This window comes from Sceloporus occidentalis, unplaced genomic scaffold, assembly GCF_023333645.1.
Source record: "Sceloporus occidentalis isolate IW3139 unplaced genomic scaffold, rSceOcc1.0.p SCAF_26, whole genome shotgun sequence".
Lineage (NCBI taxonomy): Eukaryota > Metazoa > Chordata > Lepidosauria > Squamata > Phrynosomatidae > Sceloporus > Sceloporus occidentalis.
Genome location: NW_028317006.1, coordinates 901638 through 924293, shown reverse-complemented (window position 1 = coordinate 924293; position 22656 = coordinate 901638). Strand labels below are relative to the sequence as shown.

The window sequence follows — 22656 nt, the reverse complement described above, 5'->3', positions numbered from 1 at the left end:
TGCTTCCAATCCGGTTTCTGTCCACAACACTCTACCAATAAAGCTCTCGCCAAAGTTAGCCCTCACAAAAATGATCTCCTCACTGCTCAAAAGAAAAGGTCACAAAACTATGTTATAAAAAAAGAAAAGGTCACGTTTACTTACCTCCTAAACCTTCTGCAGACTTTGACACTGTTGACTCCTGCAAATGATTCATTCTTATGGCATCTTTAAGGACTATCTTCGCTACAATCCTGACAATACTTTCAGCATCTCCTTCTCTGGCACTGGTCCTCTCCTCTACCATTCTCTGTTGGCGTGCGTCAGTTCTAGGGCCTTTAACTCTAAGATGATGGCATGCCAATTTACATTTCCTCTCCTGTCCTCTTGTCCTCTTTTCTAACTTGATCCTCTCTATATCCTGGATGTAATCCCACTACCTGGTGTTTAAAATTTCCATGACTGAGCTTCTGGTTATTCCACATCTCCTGAATTTCCAGTTGCTGTGTCATGATTATGCTCCAATCGGTATTAAAGGCCTGCAGACGGCTCGTTAGGGTCATGCCTGGCACAATACTTCAAACTGGTACCGCAAATCTTCAGGCAGGTTCTCTGGTCTCCTTGCCACTTCTTTGGTTGTGCTGCTGATGCTCAGCTGTTTTGGTATCTGCACTGGGGGTACTTCCACCTAAATGCCACTAAATGCTGATCGGCTGCACCTGGTAACTGTTTAGAAGAACATTTAAACCCCAGCTCTCACTTGTTCCTGTCTTCTCGTACCAGTTCGAAATTGTGTAGAAAGGGCCCTTTCAACCTGGACCGCAAAGGCACTCACAAGCTGGTTGTTGCCAACGTGGAACTGTGGGACATGTTTCTTGGTGAAGTCTGGGAGTCCCTGGGCAATTTTTGCACCAGGTCCATGTTGTTTCTAGTTATGGCCCTGTTTTGCCTGTTGAGCTTGTGTTGTGGCCTGTCTGACTTCTTGCAGGTGCTGTGTGCTCCTGAATCTGGACCATTTCACTACACTTCTGGTTATCCTTCTGTACCGTGACGCTGGACCTGGCTTTGTGCGTCTAATCTGTGGCCTGCAAGACTATGCTCTGCAAGTGTGTGACTCCACTGTTAGACTGTGTCCCTGTGTGGGACCATGACATGCCGATAATTCTATATCAGCAAGTTTCCTGCTTAGGCATTACACTAGACTTTTCTCTAACCAAATCTTGCCACCTTTGCCTGCAAAATATGTATCCTTTCCTCTGAAACACTGCTGAAAAACTAATTCATATCCTTTTGATATCTTGTCCGGATTACTGCAACTCCCACCTAAATGGCATCCCCCTCTACTGCCTTTCACCGCTCCAATCCATTCTGAACACCTCTGCCAAACTAATTTTCTTATCCCAATGCTTTTCATCTAGTTCCCTATTGTGCTAATCCCTCCCCTGGTTCTCCATATGCTCCAGAATTCAATTTCAACTCCTGACCCTTACTTACAAAGCCCTTAACAACACTATGTCCTCTAAAACTCTTATCTTATCTCCAAATACTCTCCTGCTCACTCTACCCACAGCTTGCATCACACAGTTATCACTTCTTCTCACTTGCTTTTTCAGCAAGTGATTAATATTATTTTTTAATTCAGACTCTTCCCTGAAATCATCTGTTCTCCCCAACCTTCAAGATCATCACGCCACAAACTCCTCACATGAACTTGACTACAATCAAATCACTCTCATCCAAGCACTCTTCTTTTTAACGTTGATTTTTTTTGTGATCCCACGCCCATGTGTGAAGAGTTTGACGGCTGTCGAAAAGAACTGTCTTATACCCAACGAAAGACAAAGAACTCCATCTGCTTTGCATGTTGTTCACTGCTGACAGGTTCTCCGGTCAGCTGTATACTTTAAACAATTATTAATGATTACAATGTTTCACAATATTACTTTCTTATTTTTCACCTTGTGTGCTGTTTTGCATACAACTTAATTGGAATTTCCCGCTACTTGTGTTAATAATTAATTAAATAATGCCATTTTTACTGCCGTTTTATTTATTTTAATTCTGGTTTAAACTAGCCTCAAATAAAGAACAGTAATGTTTTATATATCAATATATATATATATATATATTTCATTGTGCCAGAGTGGCTTGATTTTTATTGATACAAAGTGAGTCAGAATGTCTTGGTATGTGATAATGATGTTTTCTTCCGTATATGAGTTTTCTGGGGAAGAAATGGAACTGCAATAGCTTTCTGCATTGCGGAATTTTCAGAGAAATATGATACATCTGAATTTTTATCTATAGGTTTAGAAGAGGCCAGATATTCATATACAAAACTATATGTATTAAATATATGCAACCAGATGTATATTAGTACATTAAAAGTATATATATATATATATATATATATATATATATATATATATATATATATTGTACATACTGCTGTATGGAAGACGTAAAGGTTTACACACGGACTAAGAATTTGTGTGTTGCTAACTGTGCATTGATTAGTCAATGCCCCTAGAGAGAGAGCTAATTAATTTTGTATCTAATTTATTGTGAAAAAGCCACTTATCTTCGGTGTATTGTCCTCTTTATTGCCTTAAGCCAGGGATGTTTTTGACCTTTCAGTTCTTACCAGTAACCTTGCGCTTTGTGTATTCTCCTAATTTTAATGATAATAGCATAGAATGAAATAGTTTTTAGCTCATTAAGATCCATGGAAATGATAGGGAATTTGGTGGCTGACACAAAGATTGACGGAATTAACCGCTATGCATAACCAAAAAGTCTGGGATAATATATGAGCGTTTCAACACTAATCCATATTGAATGAACCCGAGCACTGTACCAAAGTACTTTACAGAACAGCACCCAAAGCTATATGTAAACTATATGGTTACCATCTTCTCTGCTCCAGGAGACACTTCGCAAAAGTTTAAATTTATACTGTAGATGAAGAATAAGGTTGCATTGAACGCTAGTTTCCACCTAAACCTATTTCAGCAAATACCTGTAGAAAAAATGACTGGTATAACAATAGTGTATGTCTAAATGGAAAGTTTAGATAGCCAGTCCTTGTGAGTACCTGACCTGTGGAATTTTTATTATATGTTTACTAGAAGAGAGAGTAATATATTCCTGTTTACAAGTGTTCAAAGTCATTTTATATTAAATAGCTTAACTTTCAGCTGCTATTATTTAATTAGTTACCTAGCTGAAGCTATTAGGATTTCAGAGTGTTTCACCTGCAGGAGAATTGGATGTTGGTTTCTCACTGGACATCCTACATTAGATGCAGGCAATGTTGGAGGTAAATTGTATTAGACATGTTGCAGGTGGATACATTTTTACCTTTAAAGATGTTATCAGACATTACTAGAAGGATTCCAATAACTAATGTCCTCAATGCGTTCCGTGGGTTAGATTGTTTGCTTATTGTACCTGACAAAGATACTATGTAAACTCACGGCAGTCTTCATTAGTGAAGCTGTATGTATGAATGTATGTGAGCATCAATGTATGTGAGTGAGTATGTATGTATGTGTGTCTGTGTGCGAGCATGGATGTGCAAATGTGTTTGTGAGCACAGATGTTTATGTGTGTATGAGCACGTATGTGTATGTTTGTGTGCAAGCATGTATGTGTGTGTGTACAGTGTGAGCATAGATGTGTGTGTTAGCACGGATGTGTTAGTCTGCGTGAGCATGGATGTCTATGTGTAAGTGTGTGCATCAGTGTGTTGGCGTGAGTGTGTAAATCTGTGCAAACTTCAGTGTGTGTTACTGAGGGAGATCCAAGGGCAAGTGTAAGCCAGATATCTATGTGTAAGAGCAAGTGTGAATTTGCATGTATGTGTGTGTAATGCCATGTGTGTCGGGTTTATGGGCAGGCATTTGTAAGAGTAGTGTATATGTGTGTATTGTGGCAGTCTATCCATTACTGTTCCTTGTTTTGGGCCTAAATAAACATATAACGTATAAGGGAGCCAGATTGTGAGGAGACCACCCTGGGTACAATCTAGGTGCTGGGTAAGTCTTGTAGATGGGCGATTCCCATGTCTGTGTGCAATCTGGATACTACACATAAATCCTTATGTGTGCAATATGGATGCTGGGCAATCCCTGTAGATGCAATCTGGGTGTTGGGGCATTCCTATGTGTGCACTCTGGATGCAGAGCGAGTCCTCTGAGTGGAATCTAGGGAACAGGCAAGTGAGGTGACCACATCGGCCATATTTCCATATTTCATATTGATAACCAAGTACTGTCCTGCAGTATGTGCTGCATTGTGTGTGATGTACAGATTAATGCAAAGGAACCAATTAGTCAACTTTACATCTTCTATACTGCAGGGCAGCACTTTTTGTCTGGGCTGGTCAACAACATGAAAACATTATTCGTGTCCTGGAAGACATGGCTGATGTGGTCATGCTAAAGGCAAATCCCATGAGTGCAATCTGGGTGCCTGGACTGGCCCCTGGGGTGTGCAATCTGTGATCTTTACCTGCAGTTTAGGGTTTCCATACATCATTTATTTCATCTATACCTTCAGTGCTGAGTTTTCTTGTGGTTTTTCAGCTGATCTATACCTGCAATGGTGTGATTCCATGGGGTGTTTATTTGATCTATACCTGAACTACATGTAGGGGGAAAGAGAGGTCTAGCACAGTGAAGGAAAGGACAAAGTGTTTTGTCTTCACAAGGTGTGTTCAAGTCACTAGCCCTGCTAGTAGTAACACATTAAATAATAGAATGGTCCATGGCCTTAACCCCTGTATCTGCAGCTAATTAAACATATGCTTAGACCAACACAGAAACTGATAATATTCCAACGCAAGCAAAATTGAGGTCCACTCCCCCAGAACTTTCTTTTATTACTTGCAAACCAGTAACTACATGGTATATTTGTTAAGGTGGATCTTTTATTTTCCCAACTCCTATGGTCATTTATTATTAGCATAATCTGTAATAAGATTCATGGTGCTTCTGCTCACCAAGTTAGACCACTGACAAGGTTACAGAACACAGAAAGCATAAAAGTCTTAAATGTAATTATGCGTTGGTTTTTATTTCATCATTCTAATTTTTGATATTTTTACTTTAAAATGTATCACTAAGTATAACATAAACCAAGCCCATTTTTCCTAGCTATAGGCTATCCTGGCTATCGCCAATGAAGGAAGTATCCAACTTCAAATAAAAATGCTTCAGATTGCCCATTATGGGCATGCATAACAGATATCTCCAGGAAGCAAAGCTAAAATCATTTACATTTTTCTCAGAATTATGATTTCATTTTATTAAAACATCTCTCATTTCCTTTAAATCCCTCTTTTCCATGTCCGAAACCATCCTACTATTTTTTTGCTTTATTCCTCTTTGTCCCTTCTTTGAACAACCACCATTATCATTAACCTTTCCAACTTTACATTTTCCCTTATTTTATTGCCTTATGTTTTCACATAAAGACAGGCAATGATTTTCAAGAATAATCCCTAATTTTTACAGAATAATGATAATATGATAAAGCCAAGCTCAATGCTTTTGCAGGAAAATACAACAAGGTGACAAAATTATAACTCCAAGATTATAATCGTTAAAATGATTCAACATACCAAAAACCAAAGTCCAGTTTTATTGGCATCGCATAGATCAAATAAGCAACGTAACACAAAATATGACAATTGTTACTGCAGATTTCAAGAAAGCGTTTAGAAGCATCAACAACAGATTTATAGGAATTACAGTAAAAATATTTTCATTGCTCAAATAAAAACAAGACAAGAGTGAATACATGATAGAAACAGTTCTTTCTTTCAGTGTCAACGGGGCAAATAAGACTCTGCTTTGAAGGTTATTGTACATCCCTTGAAACTGAACTGGTTAAGTAATTTGGCACTTTTTGACTTTAATCCACAACTCTTTGGAGCAAGTATAGGCTGTTTCACAGTTGTAGACTCCAGAACAAGTCATTTGGTAAGTGTTAACACTAGATTGAGAACTTGCTCTGCTTGACTTGGTGTTATTTTAGGGATGCTGTGAATGTGATGTATTTTCCTTTGTTTCTCATTTCTGTTCTATGAGCAAATCAATATCTAGTTGTATACAAGCTGAGAAGAAAAAAACCCATATCGTTGTGAAATTAAAAAAACAGTCTTTTATCCTATTATTTTAAACTGCCGATCAATTTGTAAAACAGCCCTCCTACTGTATACACTGTATGACACAAGGATGAATTGCAACACTCAGAAGTGGTCTATTCGTCCCTGGAAGATGCTTGATTCAGTCTGAGATAAGATTGCTCTTCAATTAACTATATTGATTTTCCAAGGACAGAAGATTTAGGATTGGATTTCTCTAAGGGGTGTTCTACTCTAGTTAGACCCTTATATGACCCTGCGGTTGTGTCTCATCCCATCAACGATAGTATCAACAAGGATACAAATAATACATAACTAAGCAGATACCATGTTCAATGATGTGCCTCCTTATAATACATCCTATTGCCGATTAGTGATTAAAAAGTATTCTAGCCTCTCAGAGGTGATTAATCCTTTTTAGTAATTTTTTTTAACCTTATTTAGTGAGTTTTATGGGTGGATATGGTTATTATGTGCTGTCATTTGCTGGTGTTATTACTTAAAATGTGGTTCATGTTCCAGTCTCTAATCTTATGGGAATGTGCAACATTTAGTATGCCTGACTGATGATTGCTAAGCATTTGAATAACGCTAGGCATTTGAATAACGCTGCCATCTGTGTGGAAAAAGAAGCACTTTGGATAATCACTTATGATAATACTAATTACCGTATTTGAGCACTGACATCCTCATACTAGAGTGTTAAATACTTTATCATGAGCCACATTAATCTAGCCATAAGATTTATCCTATTATGAATGAAGTTTTGTTTATGCATATTAAGTTACTGATAGGAGTAATTCTGAAGTCTTTTATAACATTTTGAGCATCATATTGAAGATCTGAATGGCGCTTTCATGCTGTGTTAAAGTTTTATCCATTTCATAACTTAAGCTATTCTTTAAGGAAAATCAGGAATGATTGTGCCCATTGTCGTCTAAGAATATGCATGGATATGCATTAGAGTCTTCTCATGTCAAGCCATATGAACTGGCCTTAGAAGTAGAAATCCATTGATGTCCTAATATCCATATCCCCTTACTTTATATGCCAATGTCATTACATTGGTGCTATTCTCTTTAAAAATAAATCTGGTAGAGGCTGTGGCATCACAGTTTATAAAAGGTCACCATCTTCTCCTGCTCAACCAGGAAAATCCAGGACATAAGAGCACATGCAATTTGATTTATATGGAATGGGGAACAGGAAGGAAGTGAAAAGCTAAAATCGGTGAATGCACTAAAATGCACTGTTGTTCATATTCCAAAATCCAACCCTGTGTCCGGCATTAGGCAGTATTTTGTAGTCTATAAAATGTACAGTAGTTTGTTTAACACCTCTGTCATACTTATAGGCAGCTACTGGTAAGGCCATTTGTCCTGAACTCTGCTTGGGCTGACAAGCCATTGTAGGCCTGTCTTCCTTGCAGTTCCTGGTTCAAGACCATCATTTTCTTAGCACGAAATGAGGACACCGAACAGCGAAAGGACCCAGTTACAGATGAACTGGTGTCAGGATCTGATGTCCTTCCACTTCGACAGTAGCGCTGAAGACCTTTCCGAAAATGTATGGTAAAAAGTCCATAAGTGATGGGATCCAAGCAGGCGTTGAGTAGGCCAAAGATGAAAAGAATGTGAGTTAAAGATTGTGAAACTTTCTCTTCCATTGCTTCTGGATAGAACCAATACCACAGGCCTAGTAGATAATAAGGTGTCCAACATATAATAAAAGAGCTCACAATCACAATGCTCATCTTCAGGGTCCTCATCCGTGCTTTTGGGATATTGTTCTTGGAACGTCTTAAATAAATTTCTTTGGAGGAAACTGAAACAGAAGAAAACCTAAATTCATGTGAACTATTTTCCCCAATTTATAATTGAAAACATGATAGAAATTGGTGTTTGTCTGATTACAAAACAAAATCTTCCATCTTCCATTTTGAGCTATATGGAACATCCATAGGTTTCACACTCAAAATGTAGAAATTAAAGGGGTTAATGCTACCGATGGATTTAAATACACACTGAGGAATAAAAAGAATGTGCCCTATCATTTATCTTTGCTCTTCTTCTCTAAATTGAGTCCTTTATGTTGCACATGTAGTAGCACAACTACTTGCATTTGTTGCTTCATTAGTAGCCATTAATTAATATCCATTAATTAATGCTAGACATTATTTAATGAGCAGTATTTATTGCAAACATTTTCTTCTTGCTCTGCAGAATGTTTCACATAGAAACACCCTGCCGGGTTGCATGGCTCCATTTGCGTTGACTTGACGGACCCCTAGCTTGCGTAGAAGGTTAGTGTGGCATTGTGATGAATGAATGTTGGCAGGGAGCACAGCAAATAAAGTCCTCCCCATGCCTGTGCAATGCATGGCTGCAGGTAGAAAATGCATAACGTAATAATAGTAAAGGACTTACTAAATACTTTAAAATGCATTCCTAGTTGGTTAGGCTGTTTGGAGCAGTAGACTGTCCCTTTAATTTAACTACATATGAATTAAAAACATTCTTACTCATGCACACAACAATTTATGAAAATATAATGTTTGATTCATTTCAGATTTTAGCATTTCTGTATACATAATGTGCAAATCTGTTTTCACAACGTAACTGTCTAGTTGTATTGTGCATGGTATGTAGCCAGTGTATAGTAATTACAGGTCTATGCCCAGGCTGAAATTAGGATACAGATTAAACCTCTCAGCAAAAAAATAATCTATGAGCTGAAAGTGTTCCGCAAACCACAAACTGGTTATTATCTACAATTTCCATCCTTTCTGCTCAAGGTTCTGAACTTTGGAAAATGTTTTGCAACTATTACTCCTGAATATGTGATAACTTGCCCTCCTGGAGAAAATTACTGAGCTACTTTGTGTCTCTAACTTTTCATTTCATTCACTACCACCTTTCAATCTTCAGCCATTGTGTTAATATTAAAAGCTTTATGATAGTCCTGGAGGTCCATTGCATTCTAAAATCTCCCAGACATATCATCAAAAAGATTTATGCGACCCTGAAACAAAAATAGCTTCATGAAAATATTACTTTTTATATAAAGAACAAGTAACGTCATCATCTCCAATCATCACTATTTTCTTTTTTATTATTATTATTTATAGTTTTATATAACGCCATCATATTCGGCAGCGCTGTACAATGTCTGTTTATTAGTATAATGGGATTGGTAGCTCCACAACAGCTGCTATTCACCCACTTTCCACTTACAGTATGTAGCCAAATATAGTCACTGCTAATATATAAACACTGTCCACAATAAACTAATAATTATCTTCTCTAAGCGTTTTGAAAGAAGGTAATTATTCTGCATTTTTAAAACTGAGCCAGTTTATATTCTCTTAAAAACAATAAAGAGTACTGAACCTTACCCTGCCTCAGATAAAGACAGTAGTGGGTGACCTTTTTAAATCGTGATCATGCACATAATAATATAATATACAATAATGGCGTTAATTGCCAAGTTTCTAAAGTAACCTTTATGATTAGGCATTCATTCATCCACTTTGCTAAAAGAGAACAATGGATGAAACCCAATATTTTGGAAATATCAAACTGCGGAAAGGCTCTAAATACCTCTGCGGAAGTGCAGGGACTTTAAACACTATGAAAACTGCAAAGGATAAAGAAAAGTCAACCTGTGGCTTTAATGGGCCTTTAAAACATAAAATACAGTGCTCTGTAAAGTATCGTAGATTAGCATTGAAAAAAAACAATGCCAATATCCTGCCATTGTTATCAGTCATGATATTTTGGGTGACTTTCCCCACTCATGCACCAAACTGAACTGATTCTTTATGGCCTCCAAAGACTTTAATGAAAGTGTCAGGCAGCATGATAAGAAGTTAGGATGCGTGTCTAGTAGACAGGACTACAATAAACAAGCGTAAAAATGGAAAAACACGCAAATGCCTGAAAACATTATATGATGCAAGAAGAACTGCTTTATTAAAAAAAAGCAGCACAATATTTTTGAAAATGTATTTTTAATCTGATGTTAGTAATCAAAAATTTGGTGTGAGTTCCCTTTTAACTTACGTGTTCCCTTGCTCATACGTCTGGAGATCTCCAACAAGATCCTTGAGTAGCAGGATATCATGATGAGCAGGGGTAGAAGAAACAGGCATACAAAGCTCACCATGTTATATGTTGTCTCCTGCCAGTGCTGTGGGAAGCTTCCTCTTGTGGTACATTGGGTGAAATGCTGTGGTTCAGTAATGGTAACTGTGTGGAACAGAAAAAGCTAGAGAAAAAAGAAAAGAAGAATAACCTAAATATGACTTATAGGAAAAGGTTTAATTTCTTGGCAATAGAATTTCTATTTTTTGTGGCAATACACATTACTATTAATGTTATTTCTCTTTAGAGAATGTTCTTGCAGTATTGGGAATTGAGTTAAACCTGTACATCGCACACTCACCTACCATTCACTGAGTTAATAAATAGCTACATAGACCTAGTTAAGAGAAAGGTTTTGACGTCACGTCATAGCACCTTCTCCGACTGAGCTTTATTTTTTTTTGCCTCAAAAACAAAATGTATTTTTGGCCAGGTTATGCCAAACAGGAAGCAGAAACCTTATTATAGCCGATGTAGCCAAAATATTCCATTTTATATTCAAGGCCATCCAGAAATAGTTGATAAATGGATTACAGGAAAGCATTTTTTTGTCTCACAAAAGATATGAATGAGAAGAAGAGAAAAAAGACAAATAGAGAAGGAATGAGAGGGAGGGAGAGAAAAGAAAGAAAGACCTTGATTTAAACGAGAAATGCTTGCTAAACTTTGGCAACTCTTGGTAGTATTATGTGATTATAGATATATATATATATATATATATATATACCGTATATATATATATAGGCACGTTTTGCCCATTAAAATAAATGGATCAGAAATACAGTGTAGACGTTATTGATGTTGTAGCTGGAAACGGCTGATTTCAATGGAATATCTTCATTGGCGTACAGAGGCCCTTTATCAACAGTCATCACTCCTGTGTTCCTTGTTTTCCATGAAAACAGCTAAGTGGCTAACTTTTAAATTGTAGAATATATTATATATAATGTATATAATGTATATATATATATATATATGTATATATATATATATATATATATATATATATATATCGTATGGTAATGGTTTATTGACAGTATTCTCTAACTAGTGTTTATTGGAATCTAACATTGTTTTAGAAAGCAATAAACATCCATCTTAAATGGGAAAAAAATTTAAACCCAATGTGCTGTGTTGACCAAACAGGTGAAAATATATGATTCAGTACCATGGTAGGCCACAGTGGACCAACAGCTCCCCAATTAGCATCTTGTTGGTCCAAGAGGATCCAACCCTTTTTCCCTCCCTGGCCAAGAGGCCAGCAGTAGGGTTGAAAGTTCTTGGTCCCCCAAGAATGGAGACCACTGAAGTCTTTAGTGGAGCTGACAGCTAACAGGACAGCCTACATTCTCCACCAAAATACCAAGTCTTCAGAGACCTGGCTACAGGGTGACAATATCCAGTGACTGCAAACTGTGTCCGAAATCAAATAATGGGAAAACTGTAAAATATGGTGCTTTAAAAAAGCATTTCCCTGATATCTGAATGGGAATTGAAACTGCACTTCCCAAGTGATCTATTTGCTGATCTGTTATAATCTGCCATTTACACTTGGAAGTCTTATTTTATTGTCTGACTTACATCTTTTTATTAGAATTCTCTCTAAAAACTTTATTAAGAGATTTAAGTATATATAATAATAATATATTGGCAAGCCAGAGCTCAGAGCAAAAATAGACCAGTTCTTGGGCAAAACGATTGATCAGTATTTACCAACACAAATTGATGCATTAATTTCTGCTGAATGTTTTTATTGGATACATATAGATACAGTCTACTGGTGCCACCTCACAGTAATAATACCCTTTCAACCTCAGCTAAACTTGATGTTTTTTTTCTTTTAAAAGTTGGGTACCTGTGGTAATGAGAGCACAACACTCATTAGCCAAGCTGCTGACAGCATTATCTTGTTCTTTTTCTTTGCTTCGTTGATGCCCAAGGGGTTCAGAATGGCTGATTGTCGGTCAATGCTGATGACCACAGTGACAAAAGCACAGGAGTACATGGACAGAAGCTTGAGGAACATAAGGATTCTACAGGCTATGTCTCCTGCTTGCCATTGCACAGTTATATTCCAGATGGCATCCAGTGGCATCACAATGAAGGTCACCAGGAGGTCTGCGGTTGTGAGGTTAAGGATTAGGATACGTACATGAGACCTTTTCTTCCGACTTGTATGGGCAGCTGCCCAAAGAGCGGCTAAGTTGCAGAAGGCAGACAAAGTAAAAATAACAAAGGTTATGATGACGCGTGCCTTGGCCGCAGGGGTGAATGTGGGGAGCTGGAGGTATTCATGAGTTAGGTTACTTGAAGTTCTGTTTGGATCCAATCCACATATGCCGTTGTGCAATTCTGCATTGGTACAGCTGATGCTGGCCACTCTTCTGGTGATATTCATTTCTGTGGGAGGGAAACATTTCAGTTTACTTTTCCTTCAGACTAAAAATGTCTTGCTATCCTAAAATCAACTATTAAGTATTTACGGGTCGATGTAACTGTCTTCTTAACAACAGTAACATTAAAGTTTTACATGTGAATAGGAACATTGTCAGACATCCCTTCCAAAACTGTGTTTAGGCTTCCATATATTTAGATTGCATTTGTATCTAGTTCAATATTCTTTATAATGTTACTTAGATACACACAGCCCTGGGACATTGAGACTGTTAATTACATTGGAAATCAGGAATGGGCATTTCATTGGAAATAAAATACATCTCCAGAAAGCACTAGAAACTTGAGACTCCATCACATTATATTGGACAATAAAACGGTTCTGGGCAGAAAATGCAGATATTTGGTGCACTTTGTTAGGAATTTCCTACTGCCAGGAGTACACCTATCATCTAAAGACATGAGGACACATAATCCCACACTCACAAAATAACCAAAGATACTATAGCAGCAAGGATACCAGAAGGTCATAATAAAAATAATAAATAAATAACAGTCTAAAGGCAGACTTACATTGTAATGTAATGTAACTTATGCTGTCCTAAATTCATATAATCAATGTCAATTCAATTGAATTGAATTTGTGATCTAAATTCATAGAAATTCACTGAATTCATTTAGGATTTTTTTCTTGTATTGGAAAAATAGATTTTTGCAGTTGTAATGTCAAATATGTATGTATACATCACTTTCAGATGGTGAAAAACAAATAAGAAAATCGTCCAACAGACCAAATAATGACAACTATGGTCATGATAATGTGATTAAAGTTCTCTGCCTTTAAAAACTGGTTCATTTTCACTAAAAAGTATTAGTTGTGTTAGTAGGGCTTTGTGAATCACATATTGTGGACCAAATTAAACCTTGAATCAAGTCAGCAATTTAAAACCCAATTACAAATCAGTAAATGAAACCATTAAAGTAACAGTAGAAATAATTACAGATTGCCAAAAGATCTGCGATTATAAACTATAAAGCTATACTACAGCCAATCCTCGATTTCCTTGGGTAAAAATTCAATTTTAAAGATGTAATTGTAAATGGCTGAGTCAGGCTGATACAAGTGAGATCCCAGGGGTCTAGTTTCATTCATATAGTTTGCATTACAACCCCCCTGTTTCACAATGTGTCTCTTCTAGATTTTAACCCTTTGAGTATTGGGTTCTGGACACATTTTCCCCATTGAAGCCAAATAGTAAAAGTCTTATAGTCTTATAATTTACCCCTTTTTAAATATATCTACTATGTGTGGTTGTAGATACATGTAGCTTGCACACAAAGCCCACATAGGATTACAGTACACAACACTTCACAAGGTACGCACACATATGGTGCCTTATTTTTGTGAAAATAATGCCCTGCTTTGATCTGGTCCATAATAAATTCACACACAAATAAGCACGGAATTCCCACATGTGAAATGTCATGGCCATCTGGAAGCACAACAGGATACATTCATGAAGCTTGCAGGCTGGCATAGTGCTTTGTGTAATGCCAACCACTTTCATACCTAAATGTTATTTTACTTAGATTGTAAGCTCTATGTGGCAGGAACCACCTTTCCTAATGTATTCATATTTATTGCCTGTAGACCAGGTTCTAGTACTGTACATCACATATGGATTAGTTTATAGACCTAATGAATCATATTTGTCGGCTATAAAATGATTGATTTACAAACTGCCAAAATGTGCCTTTACATAAAGGTCTTAACCAAGGTTACCATGCTAGGGTTTGATGTCAGATCTGAAAGCACAGTAATAAAAGTGCAATTATCCCCAATACTAACTGAATCCCAGCTTGTGTGGACTCGGGGACTAAGACTGAGATCTTTTGGACTACAACTCAACAAATGGCAATTGAGGGAGCTTTTTAGCTTTTTTCTAAAATCTGCTGAGGAGCTTCTCTTATCCATTCCTGGTCTGGAGACACTGAGAATCATTAGAAACAATACGATTACTCTGAATACACAGAAACACACTGTACGTATGAGAATAAGGTTTTCTTCTGTGTTTCTACCATTCCATAATGACAGAAGCAAATGCAGTGTTTAGAAATGTGGCAAAAAAAGTAATCAGGATAATAGGCAAGTGATTTACTTTCTGGGGCAGCTTATAACACACATAAGACATGAGGCTACTGTAAATATACCACAATGTATGTATAACATAATAATAATAATAATAATAATAATAATAATAATAATGCACTATACCTTCTTAAAAAACTTCCAACCGAAGAAGAGAAAGGCAATGCAGAAAAATAAAACTTCACATGAATTCAGAGCCGAGCACACCTACAGAGCAGCGCTGTGAATATTCACAGTATCCTCAGCTCACCCTGCACACATAGCACCCTGTGAGGGTAAACCCTGGAATACAAGAATGTCAGAGGATCACTCCTTTCCTATTCTTTTTTCCAAGTCATACAATAAAAAATGGTTTGTTGTCCAAAAAGGTGTGTTTTCTTCCTTAAGGAAAAAACAAAGTGCAGATCCAAGGCAGGTTCTTCTTCAAAGAAAATAAAATAAATCCTCTTATCAGGTGCTTTTTAATAAATGTCAGACAGACCTCTCTCACTTCAACACCATTACTGTGTGTGCTTTCAGATGCCAAAAAGGTGTTAATGCATGAGAAGTGAACAAGCTACTCCAGCAGAAAATAGTTATGGGCACCTACACACTTAACTCTCCTGCATCCTTCTGTATAAAGATAGGCTTGATAGCCCAAAAAAATAAAATAATAATAATAATAAAAAAATATATTAAAAAAAAAATATATATATATGTGCAGAATATACAAAAAGATAAATATATAGTCTATTCCTCTTGTGCCCTGACTGTTAGTAACTATACTGTTGCTGTGTAAACTCCTTTCTGCTGCTGGAGTGAAAATGAAAAGAGATGTCTTTATTCCAAGAATGTTGCTAGTGACTTCATTCACTCGCAGTGCATCATGTGCACATGAATATATGAGCTAGCGTAAGACAAGCTTCATCAACCCACATAGAGCAATATTTCTTGTACATTCAAAGAATCCAGGCAACTATGGATTTATTACACCCCCTGAGAAAATTGAGCTAATAAAAGCACTCAAATGTAACCAGAATTATGAGTTGTAATAAAAAAAAAAGATTACATTTATACCCCCCCCAAACATGGATTTTAAATGCTAACTCTATCCTCCACTTATTCATAAATCAAGCCTTGGAAATTATAAGGAATTACAAGATTTTTGCACTTTTTTCACATAGCCTGGGGTAAATTTTCACATAATGGGATTTGGAAGCGTTTATTAAATATATTTAATCACATGCTTTGTGCTTGTGTAAAGGTTTGAGATTATGCGATGCTATGAAGAAAACAAGGTAAACCTTGAGTTTTCTCTATGAATTACATTATATATAATTTTGATTTCAAATGAGGACTATGATGTGTCAATTTTATTTTCCATAATAAATATTAATGATTTTAATTTTAGATTTTTATTACAGTCAAAAAGATTCAGACACTACCAAGAGTTTTTTTAAACCCAATATGACCAGCAGTAACAGTGATTGTCTTAAGATCTCTAGGTCACAGTGGTCCCAGCTTTTTAATGTCTTGAAGTCCCAGGATAAAAATCTTTTTTATCTGTGCCTCCTTTATTATTTTAAAATTCCTTTGGACAAAATATTAACTGGGTTGTCTAGCAAATATAAATACTTAGCAGATTTGTTATTTTATTTCTCTAAACATTTACAACAAAAAAAACAATTTTTTTTCTTTGGCAACAACCTATCAGTCAGTGCCTCTTTTGTGTCACTTGTTACAAAAAAGTATTCCCTGCAAAAAGTTATAAATGAGGCAAGATTGTGCTTGCTTATTATGTGTATATCATAAGGGTTTGATCATTCAACTAGGAATGTTGTTTCAGGTGGAACTGCACCCTTAACCCACACCCCAGTGGAGGCTTTTAAATTTAAAACTTAAAGGGCAGTGGCAATTAAGCAACACACAAACTAAGATGGTCACAAGTCAACGCTATAGAAATACACTTCACATATGAGTCATCTAACTAACCTTCAATTGAAAGCTACATATCATTAAAGCCATAAGATACAGATCAAATTGTCATTTTTTTAGCTGCAGGGTTCATTCGATTAGCTGACAGGAAAGAATAAAATAAAAAATATATATATTTCAATATCATTAACTCAAGGTGTCGGTTAAGCTTTTCTCACCCACTGCTTCTGGTCTGTGTCTTTTATGTCTAAATTGTCTTATGGGCAGTTTATTGACCCAACCGCCTATTATTCCCTTACCTTAGTAAACAATCCTCTCTATCCTTATTTTGGCACATTAGAATAATTTGCTTATTTAGAACCAAATGTATTTAGAATTTCACTTGATACAAACTAACAGAATGTTAAATCAAAGGTACAGTCTTCATGATGTGAATTCAATCAACTTGATAAAATCTCCTGGTGTTTCTTTTTTGGTTCACATCTGCCTTTTTCTTTGTTCACGCACTGGGCCAGAGATGAAATGTGTCACAATCTATCAAATGAACGTATTTTTTATCCAGGAACCTTACTCAAATTCAAAGTATCTATTCAATTATTTATGTGTTTATTCCATTTTAAGAGTCTAAACCAGCCACAGAAAGTAGATTTTCTTAAATGTTTCCACTTTGAGCTATTTATTTTTCATGTTTGTTAAGCCCCTTTGATAATCAAGGAGCCAGAGGTAAATGTGATCTGTAAATAGTGTATTATGATGTGTGTGTATATATATATATATATATATATATATATATATATAAATATATATATATATAAATAAATATATATATATATAAATATATATATATATATATGTATGTATATCGATCAGCCATAACATTATGACCACCAGCCCAATATCGTGCTACCAAAACAGCCCTGACCCGTCGAGGCATGGACTCCACTAGACCTCTGAAGGTGTGATGTGGAATCTGCACAAAGACATTAGCAGCAGATCCTTTAAGTCCTGTTAGTTGCGAGGTGAGGCCTTCATGGATGCATCCTGGTGCTATGTGTTCTCCAGGTAAGCTACGCACATGTACCCGACAACCCACGTCATGTAAAAGAAAATGTAGTTCATCACACCAGGCCACCTTCTTCCATTGCTCCATGGTCCAGTTCTTATGCTCAGGTTTCCATTGCAGACGTTTTCGGGAGCGGACATGTGTCAGCATGGGCACCCTGACTGGTCTGCGTAGCAACAAACTGCAATGTACTGTGTGTTCTGACGCCTTTCTATAAGTAGCAACATTAACTTTTTCACCAATTTGAGCTTATCTGTTGGATTTGACCACACGTGCCAGCCTTCGCCCCCCACGTGCATCAGTGAGCCTTGGCTGCCCATAAAGCTGTTGCCGTTTCACTGCTTTACCTTCCTTGGACCACATTTGACAGGTACTGACCACTGCAGACTGGGAACAGATCCTTACGCTGCCCATTTTTCCTTCTTCAACACATGGACTTTGAGGACAAAATGTTCACTTGCTGCCTAATATATCCCACCCATTGACAGGTGCCAATATTATCAGTGTTATTGCCTTCACCTGTCAGTGGTCATAATGTTATGGCTGATCGGTGTATATTTACAGAATATTTATGTGAGGGTTACCTGGCCCCACTGGATGCCTGGATTACCTTGCAGGAAAGGTGGGAAAGTGGGGCCCAAATAAGGCTGAAGTCGGAAGTAGCAGGCTTCCCCAGAGACTTGGGGCTAAAGAATACTTCAGCCTCAGCTACCTGTTTGGGGCTACCCATGACAACACTCATGGTTTCGGCCCCCTTAGGTTTAAATGAGTGGGCACTAACAGGAGTGCGTGCAGAATAATAAGAGTTGGCAGTTCTACCTTTTCTCTTTACATACCTAGTCTACCTTATGTAGGTTATGGCCTGGATCCATCATTTGGATCATAATTCAAAATCCAAAATAATATCAGGGCTGTACCTCTGTAAAGGACTCTTTATTCCATTTACAGAAGTAGAACATTAAAAAAGAGGCATCGTGACTCGAAACATGTGCGCTTTTCTGCCCGGTATATCCAATAAACTGTGCTACCTCTCTTGTGTCCTGCTTCTTTGGGTCATAGGACAAACTGATCATTATGTCTATTTATTTAGATAAAGAGTTGTTATTATTGAACACATGCTGAGGGGTAGACTGTACAAATGTGATAACTTAGTAGGCTTGAGGAAATATTGGCAGGTATACAAAACTACTAATGCCGTAAGTGGATGTCAAGTTCCATTTCTTAATTCAGAATGGGCCGCTGATTAAGATGATTGACAATTGTTGTAGAATGTATTGTATAGGTACTAATCCACATGACACATGGTGACAGCTATAGCTTTCTGTGCAGAAGTGAACGCTAACTAGAATCACAGCAGGACTTCAACTCTACATTATTCTGTGTATTGTTTGTAGTGAAATTAAAGCTTTGTAATTTAATTTTATTTTATTTCAGTTGTTCTTTTCATCTTTTTTTTGTCATTTATTGAGTTCCAGGTTAAATAATAGTTTCCCTAGCCTCCCATTTCACAAGATTTTATCTTCAATTTGCCATAACTGGCCAAAAAATACAGTTACTGAGCAGGAGACAAAAGATTGGATATAAAGGTAAGATGGGAATAATCAAACCAAGTGGCAGTTTTGCCGGTTAACCTCTTCTATCCCAATGGGGTTTCTAAAATAGTTTTCCTTTTTATTATCTGATTACAATGAGGACTCAGAATAGTGCATTATTTCTTTTATAATAAATGGTTACTTTAAAAAGAAAAGGCCAAATCCATTAAGCATCCATCAATTCATCAGAAAGGGGCGGTTGCCTTAGCCTATTAAAGGAATACTTAACTGAACAACAATAAAATTACTCTGGTACTACCACTATAATTTAAAAGGTACACCTTTATAAGCCTTATTTTAGCCATATAACTATAAATGCATGTTTTGTATGTATTTACCACATTACTAAATGTATACACATAGAAAAAAACACAACATGATTCATATACAAAGGTGGACCCTTTGCCCAATATTTTGATCCAATGGTATATTTTGATATATATGTGTGGTACATGATGTTATACATTGAATGTGCTCTTAGACAAATATTTTGGATATAGTATTACTGTGCCACAAACTTGGGCTTGGCTCCTGGGCTGGATGATGTCATCCCTACCTTGGAATAGGTTATATGTTATGTTATATGTTTTAAGACCCACCATGCTACATACATTAAACTATAGCTATGGTAGGACGGGTGAAAACCATCAGAATTGGGGAACTTTGGCCAAGCTAACCAATATATGGCCATATAGTGTGAACGAATCTCCAGTGTTTTAATCCAAGAAGGTTCTTTTGAACAGTATTTATATTATTGTATTATTATGGTATTAGTATTGTATTGTATAGTGTGTTTTTAAAGGTTGTGTATTGATCCACTGTGCTGTTACTTACAGTGGTCATGTGCAAGTCCTCACATGGCCACAAGGGGCATTGGAAACATGGTGTAACAGCCTCTGACCATATGTATATTACAGAAAAAAGTGAAAAAAATGTTTCACAGGTTAGGTGCCAGTGCTAACTCATTTTATGTTCAGCAACATCGCTTGAGTACAGTAATGGCCCACATTCTTCCAGCAGGGCCAGCCCGATCTTGGAGGCGGGTGCTTGGGGGAGTCAACTAGCATGACTTTATGTGGCCTTGTGGTAGTAGCACAGCAGCTCACACTATTTGTGAACAGAAACAAACCCAGGTGCCAGACTAAATAAGATAAACTCTTGAACGAGAGTGTGACAGGGAGTGAGTGAGATAGTGTTGTATACAGTGATTGAGTGGATTATAATTCATATTGTTCCAATAAACTTTCTGTATCTGCAGATATGGATGTTTCCATTGCATACCTCCTAAGTGTCCTATTTTCTGAGGGATAGTCCCAATGTTTTAGACACTGTTCCACTGTCTTGCTGAGCAGTCCTACCTTCCCACCTCTGCAAGCAAATGGAATCATGGGCATATTGGTCCATTTTTATAGCCCACACCTTAATAACAGCTCCAACAGCTACCTCACTACGTCACTATGCCATATCTGGATGTTTAGCTTCACTAGCTCGTAAAGGGTAAGACAGGTTCTCCTAGTTCCACCCTTCCCACCAATAGCTCTGCCTCCCAACAAAACTGTCCTGACACCTGAAATATTGGGGTGATATGCTATTGTATGTGTTCATTTGATATTTGTGTGACATTTGGTGTCATTGTCTAGTAGATTGGGCAGAACTAACAGACCTAAAAACATACTTGTAGCAGATATACAGATGCAAAAATATTCTGTGAAAGCTATATTTGTTTTAAAATACAAAATTACACCGTACTTATAAAAAGTGCTACTAGCAATAAAAAGGCTAAGTTGGGAGCTCTCTTTTAAACCCTGACAAGTGTCACTGAAGCTTTGTTGAGCGCTTCTATAAGTTGGTTAAGCTTTTAAGGAAGCAACAATAGATGTTCCGTCTACACAGTGTAATCAAAAATATGTGTGTGCCCCCTGTTGGTTTAATGACAACACGCACTTATAGAGCAGCACACATCTAAAGGGATGGTTGATTACTTTTTGCTAATTAAAATAATTATGTTTTCAAACACAAATAGAATGAGGTATTTATAAATGTTATTGGCAACAGGTGTGACTGCAGTACTAGCGGGTTAACAAAAGAGCTGATATTGTTAGGTCTCCTCTGGAAATTGTTTCTGCTGCCAATGCTTCTTCTGATGCTATAAATGTTACCATGCTGTCCTTTGATTTATGGGTCCAGGTTACTAACTCTGCTGATACATTTAACTATTCCCAGACTAAATTTTATTTTTTGCTGATTCTGCGGGACCGCGAGCGCCTTGGGTAACACGCTGAGCTGTGATTCCCTCAAGTGCACTGCTAGCTAGCTGGACTCTGGAGAGTGTCATTGTGTATCCCCTCGGGAAAACACCCCACTAGATCAACAGGGAACAAGTAAGCAAATCCTGGGGGTGTAGAAAGGGAGGAGAGATGCTCGTATAAACCCCCCCTGGGTTATGGTCATTTTTTAGTGAAATGAATAGAAGGTAAATCTGGAAATTTGAGTTGCAAGGGAGGAAAGTAAATCTGTCTGCCAGGATTATCATGTGGTGGGAATCAATGTTTTTTTTACATTTATTTAAATGAATGGTGACTTGCATGATGTATTCAAAATATTAACTGTTAGCTTTAGGAACTGGAAAGGAAACAAAGTTTTGTACATAGTGACATGATTACAGTTCACCATTTCTTTGGTGGAAATTCCCACTGGATAGGACAGATAAGCGAATCCCGTGTATTTATTATGAAATGTGTAGTCTTCACAGGAGATAAGCACTGACGGTCAGGATAAGCACTTACCCTGTCTGAATTGTGTCTTTCATATTAGACAAACCCCAAAAAGTTTGTAGACATGCACTCAAAAGTGGTGCAACACCAATGGAAGCAAGGAGATGCACACAAAAGATAACAACACGCCCGGTAGAAGCTCGTGAAAGGGCGAAATGCGTACATATGTCTGGAGTGTATTGAAGGTTACTCCACCATAAAGAAGATATCTACCTTACTTTTGAAGTGCCTATTGAATCTTAGAGTGCATATTTAAATAATCAAGATTTCATACAAAATTTCACTATTGTGTTGCTCTTTTTTTGCTCTTACCTTGTTATGAGCACATACTAGAGGTCTTAAAAGTCTCCTCTACATAAGGAAGTTTCTCACAAGATCCCCCGAAGTGTCTGCTTTCTTTTGGGCAAATGTGAGTGCGTTTGATGCATAATTACCCCTAATAAGGATTTATGGAATACAACACTATATGTTTTTACTTGTTTTATTTTCTCTCCTTTTATG

The 22656-nt window shown here is 37.0% G+C and overlaps 1 protein-coding gene across 1 annotated transcript; it reads right to left on the bottom strand.

Annotated features, from left to right (window-relative positions):
- Positions 1-7475: 7475 nt before the first annotated feature.
- LOC149299991 (gonadotropin-releasing hormone II receptor-like) lies at positions 7476-12667 on the bottom strand. Its single transcript, XM_089485736.1, has 3 exons — positions 12125-12667; positions 10189-10393; positions 7476-7951 (listed from the first exon to the last, which is right to left on the bottom strand). The coding sequence occupies exons 1-3, from the start codon at positions 12665-12667 to the stop codon at positions 7476-7478; spliced, it is 1224 nt and encodes a 407-aa protein (XP_089341862.1).
- Between the last annotated feature and the right edge of the window lie 9989 nt (positions 12668-22656).

Coding starts and splice junctions, on each gene's coding strand:
- LOC149299991 (XM_089485736.1), bottom strand. CDS start 12,667: ATGAATATCACCAGAAGAGTGGCCAGCATCAGCTGTACCAATGCAGAA. Junction 10,394..12,124: donor TTGTGCTCTCATTACCACAG/GTACCCAACTTT, acceptor TTTTTTCTCTAG/CTTTTTCTGTTCCACACAGT. Junction 7,952..10,188: donor ACGTATGAGCAAGGGAACAC/GTAAGTTAAAAG, acceptor CTTCTGTTTCAG/TTTCCTCCAAAGAAATTTAT.